The 27,261-nt window shown below is 40.7% G+C and overlaps 1 protein-coding gene across 2 annotated transcripts in view; it reads right to left on the bottom strand.

The window, feature by feature from the left end:
• Nucleotides 1-3,389: 3,389 nt before the first annotated feature.
• MRPS27 (mitochondrial ribosomal protein S27) overlaps nt 3,390-27,261 on the bottom strand; it is a 46,485-nt gene continuing 22,613 nt past the window's right edge. For both annotated transcript variants that reach the window (XM_055698511.1, XM_027807499.2), the window contains 7 exons: nt 18,669-18,783; nt 18,090-18,168; nt 16,677-16,792; nt 13,734-13,836; nt 11,389-11,531; nt 7,842-7,997; nt 3,390-3,770 (listed from right to left, as the gene is read on the bottom strand). In XM_055698511.1, coding sequence (XP_055554486.1) covers nt 3,531-3,770; nt 7,842-7,997; nt 11,389-11,531; nt 13,734-13,836; nt 16,677-16,792; nt 18,090-18,168; nt 18,669-18,783 — 952 coding nt within the window. In that variant the 3' untranslated portion in view covers nt 3,390-3,530. The remainder of the gene's footprint in view (nt 3,771-7,841; nt 7,998-11,388; nt 11,532-13,733; nt 13,837-16,676; nt 16,793-18,089; nt 18,169-18,668; nt 18,784-27,261) is intronic.

The raw sequence follows: 27,261 nt of genomic DNA, 5'->3' as shown, positions 1-27,261 counted from the left end.
CAAAAGTTGGTTATTTTATATGCATATATACACACATCCACATTCTTCCCTTAGCATCAGAGCTGATATTCAAGCTACAGAGTAAAAGCTGCTGTATGACTTTGCTTCCCCCCTCCCCCCGCCCACTTATAAATGCGGCCAGCTGCATCACAGCAGGTGATGGATGGCTATCAAGGAGTGCACACAAAGCCACCGGCATCCATACAGAAGGGCTTTTGACTACCTGGGGCTCAGTTTCACTCCTAGGTGTTGCTACAAGTGTCCCTCAAACTTCTTCTCAAACTTCTTTTTCAAAGTAATCCAGCAAGCAGCTGAAAAACAGGTTGTGTGTGCAACATGATTTATGTAATAGGGCAAACAGGTCCATCTTACTTTCCCTGGAGTGGGAAACAGAAAAACAGGGAAGTTAAGCTGAGTTAGTTGTTATTATGTTGCTTTTTCATGCTGCTGCGTTTGTGGTGCACAGCTACTGTCCACATCTCCCTTAGGAAGCCAAACCCATGCCTGAAACCACCCTGGTCTGTGAATTACCCTGGCTCACAATTCGCTTCACTGCTGACCTCGCTCAAAGCAAACAGGTAGGAGAGAGAGCTAAAGAGCAGAGTACTTCCCCCCCCTCCCCTCCCTCAAGCTTCAGCTGCTAAGTCATGTTTCCAACCTCTGGAGGCTGAGCAGTGTCCAAGGTCCTCAAAGCTCAGGGTGCTGACTTAGTACCCCGAGCTGCTTGCTGTCTGCAGAGCTGGGGGCACATTGCTGTTTCAGATGGGCGTGTAGGGCAGGGAGACATGTCCAGCCTCCTTGAGGAAGGGGAACAAATAAATGAGATGATATATGGGAGGAACTTGAAGAGGATCAAGGGTGAGGTCAAAGGGGAAGCAGCAATTAAGATTGCTGGAGAATTCAAGGGTGTGCAGGTAGGCTTGTGGGAAATGTATTTGCAAGGTGAGAAAACACTGGTTTGGCAGAAGCTGGCCGATACTGAGACAGTGGTAAGACCTGAGGTCAGGAGAAGCAAGATGGAGGCTACTGAACCACAGAAAAACACTTGGCTGGGGCATGGGAAGGGAAAAGGGCCCTGGTGTGCGGCCAGTCCAGCTAGTGGAAGTGTCAGAAGTGGCTTCCTGCTCAGGGAGATACCCAGCAGACAGATCAACGAGGGCTTGGCAAAACTTCTGGCTCCTTAAGCCACAAATGGTATGGGCCCTCTGCTGCAAGTCTTGTGTTTGGTGTCCTTCATCTGGTCCCAGGAATGTGCTTTGCTGCCTGCAAGCAGCAAAGGCGGTGAAAGGCTGTATCTACGCTGTTTTAAATTTAGGCTTTGGACAGGGCTCAGAGCATTCAAACCCACAGTGCCTGGAATAAAGCAATGAGGCAACCTATAACACTCATTAACAGGCTGCTCAGAGCTTCCAGGAGGATTTTGTTTTTCCTCCTGTTGCTGTAATTATCAGGTCTAAATAAATGGAAAGGGGGATTAGTTGTGGGGGAAGTGAAGTGTGCTCTGTGAAAGAGCAGGGGGCACGACAGCTGGCAGCTTGCTGGAGCTCAACTAGCACTAGCAGCCCAGCATAGCAGGGTGAGGGAGGGTGGAGGTGGGGCCACAAACAGGGTCCTTGTGCTGCCAAGACACAGATGCCAACAAGAAACAAGGAGAAATTTAGCAGTGCCCATTGTGGCCTAGCCAAATGGTGCTTCATAAGCAACAGGATCAGGAGCTGCAGTGGTTAGAGGCCACGTGTCAGCAAGGAGGGGCTTAAAACTGTGGTGGTGCACAGAAGATCCCAGGATGGAGAGTTGGCATCTGTAGAGGGAAGCTGAGAAAGGGATCAGCACGCAGGAGTGACTGTAAACCCTTGGAGGCACAACCCATGTTCTGATACTGAAGAATTGAAATATGTTGTGAGGGAAGGGACACTTCATTCTCCTGTGGCTGGACTAGGAGTGATGACCTCTTTAAAGCCACCAGCTTTAAGGAAATTGTTCTTAGGAGTGTATTTGACCTACTACCCCCCCTTAAGACTCCCTAACTTCTCCTAGTAATGAGAAAGCATTAAGACCACGAAAAAGAAGAAACTTCAGGAATCTTGGGAAAAGTTGCCCAGGAAAGTCCACTGCTCTTTTAGTTAGGCCAAGGAACAAAATCATCCGCTTACCTGGAAACAGCATTCTCTTACTGCAGTATGGCAGAAACTGTGGGACTTGCTGGCAAGATGCAGGAAAAGACCTTACTGCCAAGTGCTTGGATGTGGAAGAGCCATCAGACTCTTGAGTGCATTTGCTGGGATTAAAAGTATTTAGTGTATGTGGATAAGATGCTTTCCTACATTTATAACAAGTTCACAGATCTGCAACATGTTCTCACTGGATTTACAGTGAGTTTGTGATCTGAGTTTTATCAGTCTATCTGTAAGACTAGACAGGTACATGATAAAACTGGAAATGCTTATCAGACCCTGTGGCGAAGCTCAGTGAGACAACACTGTTGTTGCCATAAGCTGCAATACAGCAGGGCTGTTGCTACTGTCTCCCTGTTTTCAAGGAACCTGCCCTACCATGAACTCCATAGTCACTGGCTGCAGCTGATGAGAGTGGTGACAGGGAACATAAGCAGGAACGGATGCTGATGCATCCCACAACCAATGCACCATGATACTTTCCTCCCTTGCCGTTTCCTTGTGCTGCATGAATAGCTACGCTGTTTTACCAATCTGAAGAATGGGGCATGGGACCAGGTACACAGCTGAGACAGGAAGGGATTTAGGTCAACCACCCCGATGAAACGGCACCGAGACTAAAAAAGGAAACTGCACTGCAGTATGAAGCTTCTCAGTGTGTGCCGAGGTGACTGTGAGTGTCTCTCTACTGATCTTAAAAATGGAGCAGAACAGCATTAGTAAAGTCAGAAATTTCTACCTTCCTTACAGGGAAGGCACATCTGAATGCCTGTGCAAGTGCTAACTCACTGGGCTAAAACTTCTTAGAAGCAGTTTTAGAAACAGTCAGAAGTTAGGCTTCCAAGTATAGCAGGCTTCCAAGTATAGTATAGTCAGGCTTCTATGTATAGTAGTAGTCCAAATTTTCCAAAATGGGTTGGGGAAAAAAAAACCCCAGCAATCAATATATGTTAATCCTCTTAGTGTCTGAAGTTCACAGTAGCTAAGGCATTCTTTCCTGTGAGAAACCCCTACTGAAACAGCTTATGTTTGAAATGCTTCCCTCTTCTTTTGTTCCTTCCACCCTCTACACCTTTCATCACAGGCAAGCTACTTCTCAGGCCTTTGTTTCTTTGTGTTGTCTCCATCCCACCCCCTGCCTGGCTGATGGTAGGAGGAAAATGGCTCACATACAGGATGAGGATTTCTATAAATCACACGTGCTTTACTTCAGGAAACAGGAAAATGGGAAAAGTTTAATTTGCATACAGCAGTCACATTCATACTTGCAGCAGGATTGAAGTGAAATATTAACAATGGTAAGCACTTCAGTGACAGAGGAATGCATCCCACTGCGGTAGTCTCTGAGTTCCAGGACTAAGCAGACGCTTTAGCTAGCTTCCTAGCTTCCATTTCCTGCTTTGCCTTTTCTCTGAACTCTCTCTCTCTCTCAATGAGAAGTGCTTGTTCTTGCTCCCATTCCTTTAGCTTCTGCTCATATTTTGCAATGTCTTCCACTTCACATGCTGGCAGTTTTTCGTTGACAAGCTGGGTGGTCAGGGTTAACAGGCTTTCAGATTCAACCTTGCCAAGTGAATGCAGCTTAGAGTACAGCTCCTGTCATAAAAAGGGATTTGGCAGAGAGTGAGAAGGAGAGAACCAGTCGGTCACAAAATAATCAGCCACAAAATAATTCCCTGTTAACAACCAACACATCACTGTTTCAATCTATTAGCTGAGCTAAGCAGGCCAGGTAACTATTTCACCCCAGCAAAGTGTTTCAACTTTGGTAGCTGGTACTATTTTTTGGAATGCTAACATCAACAACAATTTCTTTGAGCTGCAAAACTAAACCAATGAAGTTTAATTTTCATTAACCATTGAAAGTCTATGTATTTTTCCAAGTTCAATTATCTGTTATTAACAAAGATGAACTGACCAGTCAACTACAATAAATATCATCTGGACACCTCGGGTTTGTGTCTCACCTCAAAACTGACTGAATTATTTGCTTCATGCTGCCTGTATCAGCACCTGTCTCAACAGATGTGCATCACTTTAAATGCTCTCTTGCTAAGGCATACCAAGTAATTCCCATGATTTTCCTTCCCAGCAGTTACTGTGACCTGAGGCTTGACTATGCTTACACAGACTATACAATACTGCTAAAGCAAGGGATGTTTTTTCAGGGACATTCTACTGAAACTAAGAGCAGAGCTTCACTAAGAAACTGTACAGTGTTTCTTTCTCATGCTTTACTTATCTAGATTTCACGCAGCATAAAAATGTTAATTCACTTAAGAAGATGAATCATCCAGTGACACTGTTTCTGGCTTTCTGGAACCTTTAGCCTGATGGCTCACTGACAGTCTGATTAATTGCCTTAAAAGTGCAGATACACAACCAAGGAGGAGTCTTCTGGGGGAGAAAGATGACAAGGCACTGGGAAATTCTTTACCCCTTGCTCACCCATTAGATAGCAATTCGTTTTCCTGATTGTTCTTTTAAATAAAACGTTTACCTAGCCCAGCACTTGCCAAAATATCTGAAGTAAGTACATGCTCCTTTACTGGACCCTTTGAACAAAGCCTATCGTTTTGGACTGCAGGATGATAGAAAGAAGATGTGGGGATCATTCACCTCCAAACAAAAACTCTGGAGCCATGCAGATATCCAGACTTCCAGTTATCAGCGGAAGGTTATGTGCTGTGCTGCTGACCCTCTTACCCTAGTCCATGTTGGCAATATTCTGCAAAGCACTGCTCTTCAGCTGCTGTCCTGAGGCTCCGCTTTGTTCTTAAGCAGGAAACTATGATGTCCCCTTCTGAGGCCTCTCCACTTGTGTCTTAGGCAACACAACTGCAGGCTTTGTTGTGTTTTGCCAGACCCTTGAAGGTTTGTGCTGGACAGACAGCAGATTAAAAGACTCTTTAAGCTAGGCATGCAGGTCTGAAGGGCTTGGGTAGTTGGCTCTGTCTGTTTTTTGATTTTATGATAAAGAATGAAAACAAAAGCAATGGCTTTGAAGCTAACAGGCTAAAACCAAACTCGGCAATATGTGGGTGTATTAGTCTCTATTTTGTTTAAGATGTCAGAAAGTATACAATGCATCAGTGAGAAATATGAAGAGACCGTACAGCTTGCATCTGGGGAAGTAACCTGACAACTATACTCATGTTTACAGATTAGATATTCAGTTTAAACAGAACTGGTTTAGATCCTTCAGACTCTCCCTACTAACTACCACCAAGGATGCGCTGAAAAGGTTTACGCACTGAACCACAGAAAGGGAACAAACTGGAAACTAGCAGGACTTCTAAGCCATTATTAGTACCACTGAACTCCTGGATTCTTCCTTGGTTGATACATTAGTGAAATTAATTTAGGAAAGCAGCAGGATTTATGTCCTGCAGGTACCAAAAGGGCACATTCTTAAGTGGCTAAACGATTGATTTTTATAAGCAATCTCCAGGGCTCTGCATGCAGACAGTTAAAGGAGCACTGCTTTTAGGGAAGGTGTTCCCAGCGTTTAAGTGATGGAAGGAATTGCCTGAGGAACACTGTACTGAGTTGTAAGCCTCAGAGTAAGGAATCTGAAAACAGGTAATTACAACTTGAATGACAATGTAAAACAGAGGGCCTAGATTACAGCTCTAAAGGCTTTATCTGGAGCCAAATGCCCTCAAGTCCTGTTTAGCAGAAGTGAAGGACATGCTGCCTCTCGCACATGGCATCTGTTAGGCCACCATGGCTTTTTCAGGGACTTCCTCCAACTGCTGTTCTGAAGGCTGGTATAAGACATGGAGTCCAAGTATGTGTATAAAAGCCATGCACAACAGGCTACAGTTCCGGACAGGAACTGTATGCCTACAGCAAATCCACATGCTTTCCCTCACATACCCAGGTGTATGACTTTTGAAAGAATTGGGAAACAGGAGACAGAAGCAACTGGTTTTGAGCTCTGTGAGAGAGACTGGGACATGTTGGCTAATAAAGGGCTGGACATAAGTGCAACCAAAGTGTTTCCATCAGCAGAAGTACAAATCTTGTGTTGGGGTTACAGCACATGAGGGGCACATGATCTGTGCTTGGGACAGCAGTTGTGAATGTCAACATCACCAGAGTGCTCCAGAGCTGCCACCTTCCCTCAGACTTGTATAGATTTCTGGTGAACTTCTCTGCCCTGTGAACTACACCCATAGGTGTCCAGGGGTTCAACTGGGAAGACTGGCTGGTGCTGGCCTAAGGGATTTGAGAGGGGTCTGATAACTCCTTCTGGCATAGCTGAAATAGTATTTTGAATTGAGAGCTACTTTTCTCATGCAGACAACCAGAAATCGTGGCTTATTTACATACGCATTACTGCTGGATGCCCAGACTTCACATGGCATGAGGCACCTCACATGAGTGCTATCTCTTCTTATATTCAGACTGTTCTGGTGAGAGCTTAGAGCTAAGCATTGGGACTATAATTTGTTGGCTCAAAGTCCCTGCACACCAAGGAATGCCTGAACTGGAGATAATTACAGAACTTGTGGAAAGGTTGAGGTGAGAAGAAAACGACCCTCTTGGCACTAGTCTGTCCCCAATTTGACATTTAGGCCTTGTTTTGAGCACTCTGCATTATTTTCTTCAAGACTAGACAATGCATAGACAATGACAGACTCATAAAAATGTCTCACTCCCTCCTTCAAAGGGCACTTATGTTTACCTAATTCACTGTAATTCATTCAAGCATTAATTACCACATGCTGAGCACCCACCAATTCCCAAACACTTTAATTAAACAGTTCTAAGTGCCTACAAAGCAAGTTTAATATCTAAAGAGTAATGGCAAACAATTCATGTAAATAAAAATGAAAGAAAGGAAAAGCGTGTGTATGTGAGGTGAAACCATAGATTACTAGTCTTTTAACTTCTGAAATTTCTTTGGAAGAACAATGGTCTGTATCCAGAACAACTGTCCAAGGTTGTGACAGCAACAAGGGAAACTGATGGGCTATGGAAAGTGTACTACTACTGGAACTATAAGCCAGATCAGTTTCAACATGGGATATTTGATTTTTACCACAGATGATAAAATAAAATAAGCTTATTATATAGCTGTGAGATGATCAAATAAAATGCACTCATTATATAGCTATGCCCTAATGAACAACTGTTTCTGTGTTTCACATTGTTACCATCAGCATAATGACCTTAAGATAAAAAGGCAGGTGATACAGCCTTCACTTAATTCCCCAGACTGAAAGTATAGGATACAATGTTCCTACTTAAACATAACATACACAAATGGACAATAAATTCATGATGGTCTCATGCCTATTATAATTCATTTTAATGAACAAGAACCCACACAAGGTCAGATAATGGATCTCTAATGACATACCACTTCTGTGAACAGGACTGCATTTATCATTTTGATGTATGAAAAGTGAAGATAAAATCCCAGCAGACAAACAAAAGACAAGTGGCTTTGAGCATTTATGTCTTTTGTAGACTGCAGCTTCTTGTTTGAAGAAGTGAAAATGTAAGGTGACACCAGTTTCAAACAGGCCAGGTAGGACTCTTAATACACTGAAGCCGTATCAGTCTACTACCCATAATAAGCCAGCATATATATTTTCCAGTACACATTATGGAGATCTACCAGATCTTGGAATATTTAGATAAATGAAACTCTCTTACCTTGAATCGGCTGTAGTACTCGGGTGCTTTAGACTGCTCTGTTTCTTCTGATTCTGCACTCAGTGACTTCTGCTCTAATTCCTTGACTTCTTCAGCTGATTCTGGACCAGGTTTTGCTTCAAGAACAGATTGCAAAATGGTCTCCAGAGCATCAATCTGAACAATGACATTTGTCACTATTGGCATAAACCATTCGGACACACGATCTGAGTAACAGCTGTTACTGTTACAAACTGTCGTGTTTACAAACAATTTCATGAGTTACCATGTATTTTGAGATGACTTCTGTGTATGATAAAAAGAAAACCAAATTCTAAAATGAAATAGGACTTACTCTTGGAAGAATTTTGTACTGTACTGGGGACCTTTGAGGCTGGACATCAAATGCCTGCAAGAGAACAACTCCACCACCACCTCTCAACAGTAAAACTCTCCGTGACTCAGATGCTGACTCATATTTGCAGATACATCAGGCATTAGGCTAATGTGTCCTCTTGGTCTGGTATCTGGCCATAAATACTAATGCTAAATGGTAGTCACATTGGTAACAGCATTAGCATGACATACAGTCACAGATAATGATGATGACACAGATGACAACAATGCCACAGATCATGTCAAGACAAGTTCAAAGAACCTGGGAAATAACCTGTTCAGCAACAAAAACATCCATTCCTATCATTAGTTCCGTAATTTAACAGGAAAAATGGAAATGTAGGCATAATGATACATTGGTATACATGTATTTTTAATGTGACACCACTGCTCTCTTCATGCTTCTGTCTTTCAAGGTAGTAAGAGAACAATCCTCTCATCTAATTACAGTTCTATCAAAAGATGCATTAGTTTCACTAAGGGACTTGGTAAATTATTTCTGTATGTATTATTGATAAAGAAAATTGAAATGCTATATCGATGATGCTGCTGTTTTGGGAATAACATAATCTCAATAACTGGAATTACTGGATGCAGGTTGCCTGCATTTTAAATGCAAATGCAAAGAGCTGTTATCCTTCCATGAATCCTAATTCTGCATGTTTATCAGTAGGATGAAATAACTCTGTATCTGTTTGTATCTGTACAACCTTTAAATCTATAATACTTTCTCCAAGAAAAAGGGATCTTGATACTTAGGATTTCACTTTCCTAGCATAAGTATATAATGCTAAAGGAATAAAAATTAGGCTTATTTGAAACAACATTCTTGACACTGAAATATAATCTTTAAACTAGCAGTACAGAAACAAGATGAAATAAGGAATGAAATAATAACTATGTGCTTGGAAATACATATGTTTATTTAGAGACTTTCTCAGACAAGTGAAAAAAAAACAGAAGTTGTCTTCCTTGTTCACAGTTAAACAATACAGCACAATACTAAACAGAATTTCTACTGTGTTGTTCATATAATAGCAGCAGAGAGAAAAAAAAGACACCTTCCTAGTCAGAAATGAATGGAAGCTTAAAGCCTGAAAGAAAAATGACTTAAAACGATTGGCCAAATCTCTTGAAAATGTTTACACCAAACCTGCACGTTAAATAAGTTAATTTGAAAGCTTCCCTTTTCGATAAGGAAATTTATTCAGCCACAAAATAGTACTACATTTTGGAAAAGAACCAAGTTCACAAAACCAGGGCTGTGGCTCTCTCAAGTAACTCTGTGATGGTGCACGCATGCAACAATGACTTACGACACGGCCCATACTTATCAGTGATACAGATTTATGAGCATGGCATAAAGGGGTCAACCCAGTCCTGCCCAAAAGAGGCTCAGGATACTACAGGAGAAAAAGGTTTATGGCACTTGAGGTTGTCTCCATCAGATCTGCTGCTGAATTCAGTAGAAGTTAACTGACCTCAGTATTGACTTTGTCAGTGCTCTTAGTACTTCACCCTTAGGAATACTGCATTTTAGTGGGAAATAGTAATTAAAAATATCTTCTGTGGATTGTAGCAGTAAAATCATAATGAGTATTTAGGTAGAAAAGGCCAGATCATGGAAATCAATACACTGTAATTACTTCACACCAGATAAGGATATGGACCAACATATTTTGCTTGTTTCTGCATTGGGGTCACAAAAAAACATTAGAGAAAAATTATTCTGATAATAACAGACCATCCAGGCCTGCTCTTGGTACTTAGCTTGGTAAAACCTATGACTTGCACTACTGTTTATTTACTGCTACCTAAAATCCAAATGAGGCCAAGTATCTCTTCAGGGAAGTTTCTGTGTGGCGCTCTCAGTCATTGTTCTCATTGGTTTTGGGGATCTACTACTGGATTTGTACAGAGGTACCTGCAGCATTAGCGAGCAATCAGTAATAACCTCAGTTTATAAGTTCTTAGTTGTTCACTAAACAAAGTGAAGAGTGCCTGTGAAGGAAGCATTGCTAGAGATTACTGGTGTTTACTATTTTTACAGTATTAGTTCACAGAAGGATGGGATCTTCTATGGACCTCTTGTACCACAGACAGATGGAGCCTTGTTTCAACACTAGAAATGTTCATTTACAACCCAGAGCAAGCTGAGAAGTTTTTTGATTTGTCTAGGGTTTGTAAGCAGAAAAAAAATCACATGGTTATTAAGCTGAGTTCTTCACACTTGGAGTAAGAAAGAAACTGCAAAATCACACACCTGAAGAGGTAACTCAAAATGGTGGAAGCTGCAGATGTGATGCTTCCTTCCCTGCACTGACCAGTATTACACAGAGCTGCTTCTGTGCATGGAGCAATGAATAGGAGAATCTGCTGAGCAGTGCCCTGGCCTTTGTCAAGGGAAATGCAGAGAATGCAAGCCTAGTAGTGATGCTAGCAAAAGGGAGACTTCCATGACCACAGACACCTTCATGAAACAGTACCAAGAAGCAAAGGTGAGACCTCAGTGCTGTTTCTATGTTCCAGCCCATGTGGTGCTGGTTTCCTAAGTTAATCGTCCTAAGCTGTCCGATTCCAGGATCAGCCTGACGCCCCACAGCACTCCCAAACCCCAACTCCCTTAATTAGTGCTGACCTCACAAATGGACCAATCTATCCATCCTCCCCAGCTGAGGGCACTACAACCCATCCAGAAATCAATCTGGTTTTGGACCAGCATGACTCAGGACGTGATCTCAGAGGGCACAGAGTACATGAAATTAGTTGGGAGAGGAACAAGATGTGGTATTTCATCCTCACTGCTAAGAAGTGTGCCTCTAAGTGACTTCAAACGCTTGGGAAACAAAGGTGTCTTCCCATCCCCGCAGATGTGTTTCGTATGACACAGAACGATGTGTCTCTATAGGGAGGGGAAGACTCAGGAAACATACTTAAATCCTCTGTGGCAGTAACAAACACTCATTCCCAAGGACATGCCAGTAGACATCATCTCTGGTTGATCAACTGAAGCAGTGGATCTATTCTAAACATTACTTCCCCTGTCTTCCAAAGACCTCTGAAATATTGCTGGGCCTTTTCTCAATAGCAAGGCGCAGAACTCACAGGTTTTAACAGAGTTTCGCTTGTATGAAATTTCCTCTGTTCAGTGGGTTTTAACTTTCATACTTACAGCTTCCTTGCAGATTTTGCTGTCCCCTGACAAAGAAGCAACATTCTCCATCACTTGCAAGGCTCTATTCAAGTATCCAGGTGTCCACATCAGTGGCATTAGATTGTACACAGCTCTCAGCCCTTTATTCAACTCCACTTTCCCTGTGATAAAAAAAAAACACAACACTTTAGCAGTAGTACTTCAACACTTGAGACTTAATGAAATGCATATGGGTTGGCTCTGTTTTCCAGAAGTGTCTTCACTTCTGTGGTAAAAACAACATGCTCTTCTACAAAGCTGCTGTGACAGAACAGCTATTACCTTATTTTATTAAGGTGCCTTCTTTTTCCCCAACTTCACAGCTATTACATGTTTGTTTCTGATTCTTCCCCATTTCCCCTACACCTTTACCTACAAATCTTGTCCAGATAGAAAAGAGGAAAGGTGGTCAGGTTTTCTGGTTGTCTGGAAGTTGTAACAGCAGCTCTGAGCAAGACACCTGAAGACCTTAGACAACTGTCTCCTTTGCCTTCAGGGACTGATTGTGTAGAACGTGTGCACTAAATGTGAGACTCTGGATTCATCTCTGTGGCTTTTAGGGCCTACTCACGCATGTATCGTGGACAGACTGTACAGTATTTACAATACACGCTCTGGCTAACTATAGGGCTTAGTATACCTATTTCTGCTAGAGCTTCCTAAGAGGAAATACGGGAGACCTGCCAAAATGAAATTTTTGTTCTTGATTTAGGACATTCTGTGCAACAAGGTCTTCACTGACTTTAGCAGGACCTGTGTCACTCAGCGCCAATAATATGTTTTTTCCTCTGATGGTAATTACTAGAGAACATGAAATTCCTACATAACAGAGGAAATGGACACCATGTTGCAGTTGGTGAGTACTAATTTACAATGATTGCTACTCTAAGGTTTTGATTTTGTCATTGTCAATGTTACGAATAATACCACTTCAGTGTAGCTTACATGAATTGCATCCAAGCTCTTAATCTAATTTGCACTCTGGCTATAATGACAGAAAAGCATGGAACACACCTTACTCTTCTTTACATGGAAGAGAATGCTTTAGGAAAAGGAGTAAGTGCACAAGGCTTATGGGCTGTGGCTAAATTAAAATAGCTGAGGTGCTTGAGGCCACACTGTACTCATAAACATCTTTCACTCTCTCAGAGGTCGGTTCCATCAGCATTGGCAAGACTGTGGAATATGTGACATAACAGTAAATAGCTTTTGATCTACTGGATGTCAATGTCATGGAACAAGTACTACTGCTCACAGACAACAGTAAAGTGCATTTTTAAAATACTCAACCGATCTACATGACATAAAAACCACTCCAAACTGCATGCCAACTGTACAGCAAAGACCCTGTTTGTATCAGTATCTCCACTGGATAAGAAACTACAGTTCTATGGAAAATCCTGCTTTCAAACTGATTTTCTCATCTTCCCCCCTTTTTGACTGAAAATGACCTTGTTGTCCTACAGTCATGATAAATCTTTATCAGCATCCTAACTCTGCCATTACACACTGTATTTTGAGGCCACATTTTAAAAATAAGTCCACTTTTTATTACCCTCAATAAATTAAAGCATAAAATACAATGAAGTAAGTAAGTTCCAAATTAATTAATTTCAAGTAAATAATTATCTTGTAGAGAAGGACAAAACCTGTATGCACTGTATTTCACTAAAGGTTAGAGGATATTCAAGGATTATTTACCCCATTCCCCTTCCCTCCAATTCTGGATATACTCTTAATTGCTCTTGAATAACAAAGTATATCATTAGGAGTGAAGACTCCCTAGAAGACACAGTCCCTAACATTTAGCACTGCTATCTGCTGTTCACAACAGAAACATTAACTTTACAGTGACCAGCAAATGTTCTAAACATAGTGCTTTTCAGGCTGTGCTCTCTGAAGTTCTTGAGGTTTAAAGATTATTTTGAGAAACCCGCTAAGAAAAGTCTATTGTTCATAAACTTACGTTTGTGTTAGGGAACTCTGCACTTTTGGTTGTTTTGAAAATTTGTCGGTCCACAAACCAACCAATCCTAGATTTCTTTAAGAAGGTCTTCTTTCTTTCAACTGCCAATCCAAACCTGCAGGGAGCCCTAAAGGAGGTTTTGAAGCTGTCTGACAAAGGGCATACCGTTCAAACCAGTACCACCCTCAAGGCTTACAAAACAGATTCAGTATTAACTCTGAAAGTGTTCCTTCCACTATTTCTGCCTTTTTTTCCCTCAGCTTTCTCATTGATTAATTTCAATAAAGCAAAGAGGCCAGTTTAATTCAGCCACTGAAGACAAGAGGGAAAAGACGACTCTGAGGGACATAAAACTTACCAAGGAATGCATAGCCATACAGCTGGGAGCTAAAACCCACAGTGTTTGTTTGCTTTAGACCCGTAAGCATTAGCGATGCTCCAAGATTTCTCTCCTCTTCCCACTGCAAACAATGTAAACTAAGTAAGTGTTCCTTGACAATCACAAACACAAAATGGCAGCAGCCAAAGACAACACAGGCAGCTTTCATCAGATGTCTTTGCAATAAAGTAAAGAATCATTAAACACATCTAGTGTTCAGTTACAGTATATGTATCCTGAGGAATAGTACACATTATAGTGAGGAACACCTCTCTTTCCAAAAGACAGTAAATGTGAGCAGTTGACGTTTTGCATGGAAGTCAATCAGTGCATCTCCTTCAGGACAGAGGGTTACGTTCATTTAACATTGGCCAAGCTCTCTCTGTCCTGTATGTCCTACCACTTGCTTCAGGCTAACAACACTGAAGAAAAAAATTACATGGCTTCTGTACTAGAGCAGCCTTTTCTTTTAAGTATGTGGGAAGATACATTCCCTATCCCTGACAGGAACAGAACAGGAGAATGCTGAGAGAAGAATATGCTGCCAATGGCTGCTGCTCTTGAGTCCAAAATGCGCACTGTGAAAAGAACATACGCAATTCACCAAGACCACTGCACACCCCAGGATTAAAAATACAGCTGTCTTTCCAGCTACAGAGGGGTACCAGCCGTCTGAGCCAGATGACCAGTGATAGCTAAAGAAGGGCACCCAATCAGAACGTACATTAAAACCACAAGAGTAATGTAAATTTTGTTTTGCTATAGGATAGTACAGCACCTCTTTCAACACCAGAAAAGCACAAACATCAAGGATAAATGCCTCTACAGCACATAAAAGGAGCTGAACAATTCCCATTGCTAAGAAAATGAGGAAAAAGAAGCTATAAAAGGAAATAGATTGGAGGAAGCCTGATTCTCTTAACACATGGGTTTTGTGGCAGGGTACTTCAGTGTCTTGTTTATTACCTTATAACCTGAAACAAATACCCGTGGAGAAAGGAAGAAGCTTTCTGAAAAATTCCCTGAGGTACACTGAGTCTTAAAAAGCACAAAGGTTCGACCTTCTGGTTTAATGCATTATTCAGAGATGTCTTTTCAAGGTATGGCATTTTTTTGTGTCTCCATTCGGGTGCTACAAAAATTTGCATGTTATCATCTGACACAAAATACCATCACCTGACAGCCAGGCAAGGTATTTCCTTGAGCCAGAAAAAGGATACAAGGAGACAGGGCTGTTTTGTGCTGAATTCAGCACCCTAGCTGAATGTTACAGAAAAACCAGATGCAACTGGAAAAAGTGCTTTTAGCGGTTTAGGTTCATTTGGGAGCTAGCCCATTTGGCTCCAAGAGCTGGAGGAACTGCAAGAATTTAATGTTTAACACCTTTGCAGTGGAAGGTAGCAATCATCCTGCTTGTTTGCAGCAGTCAAGGAGGAAACTTTCTGGGGAGAGCCAAGACTAGTCAGGCTTTCAGTGGTGTTTACAACAGCAGAAAAATGGAAGCTCTCTATCACCACTGCTATACACACAAAGGACTAACAGAGTAACATTGTCCAAGATTTAGCTCTTAAAAGTAAAAAACATTTCATCAGGCTGCTGAACCCTAAGCTATGGCCAAAGGCCTCTCTGCAACAGGACACTGGCTGACCTGTCTCACACCTTTGGAAAAGGGAATGGGATTTTCAGGAGTAGCTGAGCATATCTCATACCTCTTAAATCCACTTCTTAAATCAAACACAGAAAATTGGTACTGATCATTATGAGGTGCTGAATAGTACTCAGGATGGTGTATACATATAAAAACATGACTGATTGCTGTTGGATGGGGTTATTTCAAAATGCGTATTAAGTAAGTCACAGCAATATAAATATGCTTGCCTCAAATGTGTCATATGTCCACACAACCCTTTCATGATGTCCACATTCAGCTTTCATGAAATGCTACACACTGTTAACGAGTGCTTGTCTTTGTAGTGAGGATACACAAAAATGGACAAACACAGTGGGAAAATGAGATTTTGGTCCCCCTGCTTTTCATAGATAAGTAGTGATTGAGCATACTTGAATTCTGGGGAATGAAAGCTAATACTGAATAGGGCAAATGCACATCTGCTTTCTATAGCGAAAACTGAAATTATCACCCAATTGAGCAAAACCTTAAGGCATTTGTATTACACATTTTGGAAGATGCTTCATGTAAGACAAATGGACGCATGAAGTACTTTTGCTACTGAAGGCTTGTGGCAAACTACATGAAAAGTAGCTACCTAAAGTGATGGGCATGGCAGAACCCTTTGCCGATACCTAACTGAGCTCCTCCTGAAAAGGTAGAATAAAGCCACTTCCAAGAGCCTGAACTGTCATATTGGCCTAAGCAAGCAAGATGTGAATAAGAAACCCCTAAGCCTTGGATACAGGAAGTATGTAACAAATTCAGTTTTAAAACAAATACCTACTAGAAACAACACACCCAAAGCCAAAGGGGATAGTAAAAATCTTAGTGAAAATGCTTTGTAATTCTGCAACTTCACCATTACCAAACTCTAATGGTAAGCAATACTCAGCAGGATCCTGTAAAATAGGTGAGACAGGTCTTTTGCTAAAAGCCCTCTTTGAACTGAACAGAAATGTCATTTCATTACTTTCCAATGGACCACACTACATCTGAAAACCCCAACATACCTTCCCTTCCAGAGAAAGGAGCAAAAGGGGTATCAAGTTATTCGATGGCTTTCATATTTTGTTGTTTCTTTTTTTTCTTTCTTCTGCAGTTGTGAAAAAAAATTTAAAAAATTGAGTATTTATTTTTTCCAAGTAAACTTAGGGGAAATAAAATACATTCAAGACTGAATGCCCAACTGACTGCACCACAACACTTAGAAATGGAGGCTTTGTGTATCATTTTGAGTGTGGTCAGCTTACCGTATGTTCGGACTTCATTGCCAGGTACTGGTATAAAACATAGAGAGAGAGAAGCTGTGTTGATAATTCATCAAAACTTTCTTGCAACATGATCTCCGTTACCACTGACATAGCATCTATGGAGGAAAACAAAAACATAATCAGCAAGTACAAATTTACACAGCTCCCTTTTGCATTCATTCATGTTCACTGATAATTTATTGCTGTAGTATGTTTTGAAGTAGTTAGGGAAAAAGTTAAAAGATTTCTATGACTGGTAGTACACAGAATTAGTCTTACTTGCTTGGGTCACTCAAACACACTGCAAGAAGGAAGAATGGGTTGACTAGCATGAGACCACAGCAAAGAAGCTTTCCAAACTCATCTTAGTGCCACACTCTTCAATTGGCTCTTCTTCGCTCAGCCTTTCAAACATTAACTTCTAAAAAGTATCTATAAACTACTTCTCTGTTCTTCTGTTTAGATTAGAAACAAGAGATGACTGCTTTTAAGGTTATCAGGAGAGTTTAATGAGGCAGAAATATTGCCATTGATCACCCACAGCACTCACTGTGTTCAGCAAACAGTGCTCTGGAGGAGCTCTACAAGGAGTTCCAGTGACACTCCCTGTCAGGAAGCAGAGTTTGTTAAACAAAAGGCCTTCAGCTTGTCACAGAAAAGAAATACAGATGGAATAAGGGGGAATTCACAGATTAAGTGGGCTCTAAAAATAAAACATATGTATTATATCACCATTTAGCAAAACATTCATGATAAAAGCGACAGAAAAGTACTGCAATTCTATTGACCCTTCAGTTACTTTTTTTACAAGGGGCTTATGCAAAGAATAGCTCACTGCAAGCCTACAGTACCAGAAAACCTGCAGTGAAAACCTGCAGTGAAATGAAAATCATAAATACCTGTCATCAAACATGACAAACACTTAAACAGTCAATAGTGAAAGAAGGCACCCAGGCACCTCAACATGGTAATTCAGCACAGCTGGCTCTCTGCAGTGACAGACAAGAGTCTCTAAACAGTTCAGACATGTAGCTTTCTGAGTAGCTACATGCAATTAAGATGAACTCTACCAACATGCATTTAAATTTTTATAACACTCTAATTGTCACTAATAACTCCTATGATGGTGTTAGTATGTAAGTGAGACTTGTAAATACTGGAGAAATTGGTTTACATTTGGAATGGGATAGATCAGAGCAGAAACCATGAATTAGATGTGGTTTGAAATTATATAATGAATTAAATCAACAGAAGTGAGATATAAACATGCAGAAGAGTAGTTGCAAGGAAGGATAAGGTGTGTTTTTAAGGTGAATTCAGAGAAAATATGGCTGAAAGTTTTTAATTAAAAAATCGCTCTGCTGATATAAGAGCACAGAACTAAGGATGCAGAATTGGTACATATTTTCTTACCTTCGTATTTCTTCTGCTTTATGAAACAATCCAACAAAATATTGAATGTAAAATTATCTGGGAAAACTCCATACTGCACCTGAAGAGAAGTAGGGGGGGAAAAAATCAGTGTGAAAATCTGCTGTTCAAATCTCTCAAGCATAGGACTGCAGGTATCAAAAAATCAGAACCATGGCATTATACACTGCTGCCATATGACAGCTAGTCAAGCAACACAAGGAGATAAGCACTGCTCCTTTATGGAGACCTTCTAAAGTTTCAATGTACTGGATTTGTTTCAGGCATTTTAACTGATTAGGCATTGCCTATCAGGTTTTTATGCCTCTCCTGCATCTAGCTGGTTTTGGACACCAACACTGTTTAAAACCAAAAAGGTTCTTGGGAAAGGAGAGGAAATAAAAGCTGTAAAAACCTTTAGCTAGAATTCAACTGCAACATTAATTGTTATTTCAACAAAGAAATATCTGAACTTAAAACCACAGTCTACAAGGTCTGGCTGCAATAGGAATTCCAGGTAAGCCACACCTGTCTCAAAAAGCTGATCGAATATATTCATGGCTTTTCCTTCTAAAAATTTACCTTGTTTTTTAATGTGTATAAGGCTTTGTCTTGTGCACCGTATTTTAAGCATTGTCTGATCCAGCTGTGGATGGTCCAGTCTCTCAAGTACCAGCAATTTGGACTATGCCGAAACCTAAAGGATGATAAACAGTTCATGTGACAATATGACTCTCTGTTATCACAGAAACAAATTCTGTAATCCACAAACCATGAACTTCAGAAAACCTGCCTTTCATGATCTCAAATGTAAATCTGTCTGTATTTGACTTTGCAGTCAACCACTGTTCTCCAAAGAGCTCCAGCTAGTCTTTCAAGTGAAGGAAACAAAAGTGTGATACACTTTAATAGTGTGTATATAAAAAGGGGAATCTGATGCACAATATGCTCACAAACACTTATTTTAAAATTCTCACTTCCCAGAAAGCCGAGTTTTTTTCCCTTGAAAAGATCAATACTGTAAAATAACAGCATGTCGTATTTAGGAAGGCCAACTGAGATTGCTACAAACACTGCAGTACTTCTTAAGCTTGTCCTTCTGATGATGTAACACTGCGTTCTTGCTGGTCTTGCCAAAGAGCCATGCTGCTCCATGACTGATGGCATCAACAAGTATCAGAATGACATAAAAATACAGCTGGGTCTGAACCTTTGGAACTTGTGTAATCTGGTGTCTCCCACACTGTCTAACTCACTCCTCACTTCAACTGCTGAAGAATTCATTGTGCTGCAGGACAGGCATGCTTCATTTGCTTTAGAAATGCTTTACAAGAGAGGCAGCCTCAAGCAAGGGGAAACTGCTGGAGAGCCCTCCCCTGCCCCCCTGCACCGGCTTGCTTCCTTCCCAGAGCATGTTTCGTTAACCTGTTCTCATGTCACAGCTTCAGCAGTCTTCTCAGGCAACCCACTCCAGTGCTCAACCAATTTGTAAAATTAAACAGTTTTAAGTTCAGCCTCTTTTATGTCATCCTCATTCAGACATACACACTTTTCTCTGTATTTGGAGAAGTGGTGACAAAAAGCTTATGGAGCTTTACCTTTGGCAAAGACCCAAAAACCAATTAAAGAGTCCTGTGTTAGGAGCTGCCGGCTCGGTCCTGGGCTGAGTTTCACACCCCAGTGTGAAGAGATGCACACAACCTTTCTCAATTCAAATTGTACACATGAAAAATGGGTTCAGTCCCCAGCACAGAAGTGACTGCCACTTCCTGCAGAAAATGCTGATGACCGAGCTGGGACCTCGTGCAGATGCCTGCAGCCTCAAGCCAAGCTGCAGCAGAATGTAGTGGCAGGGTTGGCTCTTCCATCTGAGTGAGCATACTTTCCAGAACATTTATCAGATTAACATGGCCACCAACTCTCCTGCCCGCTCACTGAATCTCCATGTATTGCATCCCACAGCAGAGGGCTACACACATGACCAAGCCTGGAAAAGTACAGCAGCCTAGAGAGCCTTCAGAATGCAGAAGACATCCGTACCAAAAGTAGAGCTAAACAACTACACAAAGTCTAAATACGCAGTTTTGTAAGTGGCACGTGAAATCTCCCCATTAAATCAGAATTTAACACAAAAAGAAAAGCATGCTCTGAAAATTAAATTACAAACATACATTTTGCTGCTCTAATTGCTTTCCATTTTCTTCCCTCTGGAGTTCAAATATTGGGAACAGCAAGAATGTCTATTTGCTTTCATTAAAGTCCTGTTTCAATAATGCTTACAGGAAGCATCAATTACAGGCATTTGGATTTAATCATAACTTGATGAAACAACTATCTAATTGCTACAGACTGTTTCACCAGCCATTTAAGACAGGTCAGAGTGCAACACCAGCATCCAGCATTAAAGATGCCAGCATTTTTTAAAGTTGCTTCATTAAATGGTTAGTTTTGTTTTACAAGTGGACAACAACAGACTTTCTTAAAAAAACATAATACTAATGGTCTCAAAGACTTAGGCCTTGTTTTGATACAATCTTTGGCATTCTTCCTACTAATCAGTTACACAGCAGGGAAGCAAATACTAACAAAACAACAAAAAAAAAAAAGGCAAAACCCACCAACCCATAGGTTTTAATGGGTTTGAATAGTCATCTTTTTGCAGAGCTGTATTTATTCACTTGAGTACATGACAGTGCCTGAGAGTGCTCCAATACCTCCTGCACCTTGGGAATGCTACAGTCTACTGTAACTGTGAAATGTTTCTCAGTTTCCAAGTCAAATTGCACTTGGACAATAAAAGCCTAACAGGGATGCGCTGCAGTCTAGAATCAGGATGAAACTGATCCTCAGTCAACGTAAGTTTCTGGAATCAATAATTCAGAGGCATGTTATAAAAAACTCTTTTATAAAAAAAACCAACTTTGCATGAGCTTTGTATTGCTGGGACTGATTAGAGAGTGTGTGTAAGTGGACAACCACAGGATCTATCAGTATAATCACTGTTTGTTACTATTAAGACCTTAATGCTCTGACTAGGTCTCCACTATGCTAGGTACTATGCAAATAAAGAGCAAAAAACTTCTCAGCCAGAGAATTTGCTAGTTTATTCTAATAATTAATTACAAAACAGTTGCCTGGGAGTGAAGAGAGGGGACTGGTGCCAAAATTCTTCTGTTTCCATGTCAACAAGAATGCAATACATATCCATGTACACAACCCCTCGACACTACACACTTCCATTAATCCACGATATGGTAGGAGAATGGGCAAGTGAAAGGGAAACAGGTACGCTGCAATCTTTTAATTGTTTCTGATCTATATAATTCTGGGATGAACTCTGTCTCTATTCTACTAGCTGAGAAGAGAAGACAACAGAGTATCTGTTTTTACAGCTAGCCTAGACAAACTAATCAAATGTTGTGGCAGACATTTTTATTTGAAAAGGAATTGGGGAGAAGAGGAAATTGCTGGCCATTCTGACAAGCGTCAGCATCTTCCCCCTCCTCCTTCTCCACAAGACACAAAACAGGATATAATTAAGCAAGGCAATGTGTTCAGGGACAGATGAAAAAACAGAAGGAAGCTACAACTACATAAAGCAGAGGATTCAGAGTAAATTAAATAAAGGAGGCCTCTAGCAATTGCTGTTTGTTTAATGGAAAGACCTGGAAGTTACCTTGCTGATACCTGCTGCTGAAACTCAGAACTAATAAAAACCTGAGAAGCACAAGGCTCTTCTAATGCGTTCTGAAAAGACAAGGAGAAGCATCCGTAATACTATTAGGGGAACTCCCTGTTGGTACACTTTAATCTTAATGGCTGAAGGATCAATATGGTCATCCTTCCAGTCACTGAACTGAGAACATCTGGCCCACAGGGAACAAGAACAGGAAAATTTGTAAGACAAGTAGTTCCTGCAATAGGAAGGTCACTGTGACACTAACAGTACACGGTGCAATGGTACTAGAATTCCCTTTATTTTGGAAAATTTTTCAAATTATGCAGTCCATAAACATGATTTTCATTAAACCACTGCTCTGTATTTGCAAAATCATTATAACTTGGAAGAGATACAGTGTACACACAGCCTCCACACAAGGCAACCAGAGCATTTTTAGCCAAGCAAGTGCACACTTTCCCTTGCTCACTGACCAGCACACTGGGCTAAGAACTGAACTTCCCCAGCAAACTGACGAGCACACTGGGCTAAGAACACATTTTTAGTTTAGTAATTTCCTGTACAAGGCCCTATCGCTCATTACTTACAGCAGTGCCCAAGTACTCATGCTGTGCTGAAGAAACTAACAATGGACAAGTTTATCAGATACTAAGGGTGCTTTATGGAGTCCTCTACTAATACATCAGGCATGCCTCCCTCCTATAGGTGCACTCCCACACCACAGAAAAGCAGAGTTGCTTCCCTTTTAAGTGGTCTTTCAAATTTGTTTGGTGCCATCAAGCGGTGATGCAGTCTAGTGTTGCTGTCACGTACCTTGTACTCCCAAGGGAAGTAATATAGCAACCCTGAGAGCAAACAGAAGCACCAAGGTGGACTGTACTCTTTTGCCTAGGTTTGGTACAGGGCAGTTGAGTGCTTTGAGGACAGTCACAAATAAGGAAGACAGTAAAGGCAAATTCGCTGGATTACAGAAGAACAAGTGCTGCAGAAGTAATATGCTACCAGAACAGCTCTGTTGTACAGAGGGAAAGCCAGCTCAGCAGATCTGTTCTAATTCTTTAGTAAGCTGATCAGAAGCTGCCATTTTGTACTCTGTGGCCTTCTTAAGGGTCGATCCAATTCCTGGTACTGCCAGAGGCTACCCATCCACATGCAACACATTATTTTTTCTTTTTCCCCCATCCATGAGACACAACAAGTAGTCCCCTTCCTTTCTCCAACTTTGACCTAATGAGAAAGTATTTTGCAATGATCTAAACATCCATTGCGCAGAACTGTGTCTCTTAGGCCTTCAGATTTCTTCCAGACTTTCTAGATTTCACCTGCATTTTGCTTCATGATACATAAAACCAACTTCCTAAATAAAACCTTTTGTACTGTAATGTTCTTATGCTTTAGAGATTCCTGTACAATCTTCTGCTACATTAAATGCACTGATTAACAACAGGACACTGAGCAATCTCCATTCTTTCATTATTTTTAACATACATAATTTAGATGTGTTACTGTGCTTTCCTCAATGTTAAAACCAAAAAAGTTTGTTTCGTACGTTGCTAGTCCCCTTGTAGGAACTGGTTTAGGAAAGGAAGGCACTTATTTAATGGTAGTTGCTGTAACAAATTTATTCCACCTATACTTCAGATCTTCCTTCTTCTAGAACTAGAGAGAAATATGGGTTTGTGCTCATTTGCTTTAATCAGGAGGCGAGAGTGCCAGGTTTCTCATCCACTTAAAATTCTAGAGTCCTGAAGCAAATGTAAGGAGACAATATGAACAAATATTGTGGGAAGCCAGGAAGAAGCTCTCTCAATGGAATGAATCCAAAGCCACTCCACATTTTACACAAGTCATACAGGGCTGTGAAGTTCCTTGGCATGCCATGTATTTTTCTTCCCAGGCACACTTTTTAAGCTACATTGATTCCAGGTAGGCTTAGCTTGGAAACTGGGAGGCTAAGGAAACATCACCCAAAACTCTCCCTCTGTCATTTCAAGTCACAGGCCCTGGGAAAAATCATCTGCATTTTAAATTGACCCAGAGGCATTGCTCATGTGTCAGCATCAGAGGCAACAACCCTGAAAAAAATCTGTGTTGATTGAAATTTCCTTTTAAATAGGAACAAAACTTTGATTTTTCTCTCTTCTTTGCCTGCATCTTAGCCTACACCTTTCTTTGTATATATCCTTTCAAATATTTCACATAAAAACATATCAGGCCTATACAAAATGTGTCATGCATTAACTGCCTATACTCGAGCAAAACCAGAGGGAACACTTTCCTTTTATGTTGAAATAAAAAAACCAACTCGCATACATAGTATAAGAAATGAAATATCAAAAGCAGAAACAGAACAGGTTTAAAATATTAGATGAGTCAATTGTAACAGAGGATAGTGTAAAGCTGAGGCAGAATTGTGCTCCTACACAAGAAGAGAAATGGTCTGCAGACATGATGGAGAAAGCACACATTTGGCCCTTACTCTGTTTTAATCTTTGTTGACCTTCCCCCATCTTTGATTTTGAACTAGTTTAGTTCTTGATCACTTTGACCATAAATTAAGTCTGCTAAACTAGGCTAGCTCCACCTCCACATGAATGTGTATTTCTTGCAGTTTCTTTTGTTCAGAAGTTACACAGAGCTCTAACACCACTGACAAATGCAGCCTCCAAACAGGCCTAAATGATCAGGTTTTAGATAGAGAAACTACAGTACAGAAGCACAGGCAAACATCAAGGCTGAACAAAAGACTTAAGGAATACTTTTAGTACCAGGTCTTGTTTTCCAGTTATAGCAAATTCAGCTTTTATTTCTGTCAACCCTGATGTTACAGGTTTACCTGTTCCTTAACCCTTATGCTTGCTAAAAGGACCAGATCTGGGAGAGGTATTTTGAGTAGAACTACATACTACGCAGTCATTTAGGAAAAGTCTCAGGATATCACCCTGGCAACCACCCTCTCCTAACAACTGAAAGGACAGAATTCACTTCAGAGTAGCTATTGCATTGCTGCACAGAAAGCTAGAACAGCAAAGTTAGAAGCAATTTATCAGGACTCCTGGCTCTGAAAAGTACCTGAATTACTTATCTGTCCTTCCATCCACAGGCAGTGAACAGTGAACAGAACTGGAGCGGAGCAGCTTTTCCAACCCTCTGCCATCAGGTTACACCAGGCAGCCTTGAATCTCTCTAGAATCATTAGCAAAACACAGCGAGGAAGAATCCTTCAGCTAGCTCAATCCACAAGTATCCCATAGGCTTGCCTTGAATGTCTGTAACCTTTATACTCATTAGTTCATAACCAGACTGACAAAGTGAAGCCCAGGCTCAAACAACATACTGCTTCTCAGTACAGTCCTTGGCCCTGGGAAAACTCCTCCAGGCTGTTAAATGTGTTTCATTAAAAGCTCCTCCATCCACGTAGCTTCAAAATACTCCATAACTATGCACATCCTGGCAGGACACCAAGAAAAGTTCACTTCTCAGAAGAACACAAGTCAGGATCTTCTGTTTGGCATGCCTCAACCTGACATAATAAAACATCAGTCACAAGCCTTGTCTAGCTAGAAACTAAGGGTCTTAACACTTAGAAACCCAGTATCAACATGGTTCTTTGGTCTAAGCATAATATTCAAACAAGACAGGTAAAAGGGAAGGCCACTAGCTAACTCACTAAAGCTAAAACTGGCCTTCTGGTGATCCCCAGAATGACTGGTAGAGAAAACACCATTTTCATGGTACAAATATTGCTTCCAAGAATAGGTGGTGATGCCCAGTTTAGATTCATGCAGAAAATAAAACCAGGTAATTTTATCAACGTTCAGAAGTTTTACTTCAAAAGTGAACTATGAAACTTTTCTCTATGAAGCTTTACTCCTTTATGGTCAAGACAGAAAGATAAGGTGAAGAGCATGGGAGATTTACTTCACTTCTTGTTGCTTATAGATAGATGCCCAGTGAAAGAAACCCAATAAACAGACACTTTAAAATCATATTTCTATTTTTGTCCTCCTCCTTGGATAGCAGAGTATCTTGTTACTCAACACCCTTCACCTCTCCTACTCCTTTTGGAAAAGACAGGCAGGAAAATCAAATTTTCTTCTCACACACACAAAAGAAGCCACACTAATTTCACCATAAAGCCGAAATCCACTCAAAGAGCAAGAGTTAACAAGAAAAATTGTTCTTATTATCTTGCCCTAATAGTAACAATAACAAAAAGCCCAAAATTTCCCCAAATTACTGCCTGTAAAGAACACAGCACCTAGGATTTCTCTGTTAAAAATACTTCTGGGCTTACAGTTGAAATTACTGGTTTTGAATATAAATGCCATTAATAATCCCGTTGGTTTTTTTTAATTGAACAGCGACTATCATAGGTTGATGAAAACACAGGGAATGATGAGGTGAGCTGTTGCTATAGTGAGTCTGGTAGGATACTCTCTAGTGCCTTTCCTTGTCCCATGCAACCACAAGTGTCTGATTTAAACCCGGTTCTTCCTTTAATTTTATCTTTTCCTGGTATCCTGGCATACAAAAACATACATAGAGAAATTAAGAACGGTACAACACACTACATTTCTTGCTCTGGGGAGATTCTTGAATCTCAGCAATTTCTAAGTGTATCAGGTTAAAACTTGCTGTGTTAAAGCTCAACAAAGGGTTAATTCTGCTGGAAATCTTCTCTCATGTCTCCAAAACCCAATTAACACAAAGGCTGTTAAAAATGGCATATGTAAGTAAAGTACTGATTTGAGTGTTGCCACTTTACTAGCCCAGCAATGCCCATCATCACTTCAATTAATTCTCCACTTGCCTGAAAGCTAGTACACAAGTTACTGACTAGATTCATTTTTCAAAATGAAAAATGTTTGCAAAAGCCCATTTGTAATTCGTAATTGCTGAAATCACCTTTGCACCTGGTTCACTTTGCAGTACAAGGTCCCCTGCTAAAGACTGCCAGAAAGTCTGTTCCCAGCAGAAAGCTAGGTATGTGTGTTGGAAGTAAGTTTAAAACCTTCTGGGGCTTTCTTCAACTAGAGATATCTGCAAGATTATGTTACTTCAGGGAATAAACTGCTTCAAAGCTTGTTAGATGTTTGATTTTTAAGAATAAATAAATGACTGCAGATGTTTAGAAAAATCTCCATCTCTTAGCCATCAACTATTGCAGGGATGTCATAGTGAAGCCTGCATTCCAGTAACCATTAACCAAGCCAGCCAGAGATGTAGCACCAAAGGCTTTTCAAGCTGACAAGACAGCAACTCCAAGTTTTTTAATAGTTAATTCAGTGTCAGAGGGAACTGAATCAGTTAGGACCGCTGTTCAGGAGTTTCTGCCTTCTAACAGTAAACTTAAATAGAATTTTCACATTATATTAAAAAGGAATACTTTATGGGTATGGATAAAAACTGCTGTCAACGAAAGCCAATAATGACTTATTTTAAGAGTAGGAAAAACATCCAACCTGTAACTAGACACTGCTATTACTGTATTTG

Source organism: Falco cherrug, chromosome Z (assembly GCF_023634085.1).
Source record: "Falco cherrug isolate bFalChe1 chromosome Z, bFalChe1.pri, whole genome shotgun sequence".
Classification (NCBI taxonomy): domain Eukaryota; kingdom Metazoa; phylum Chordata; class Aves; order Falconiformes; family Falconidae; genus Falco; species Falco cherrug.
This window is presented reverse-complemented; position numbering and strand designations above follow the sequence as displayed.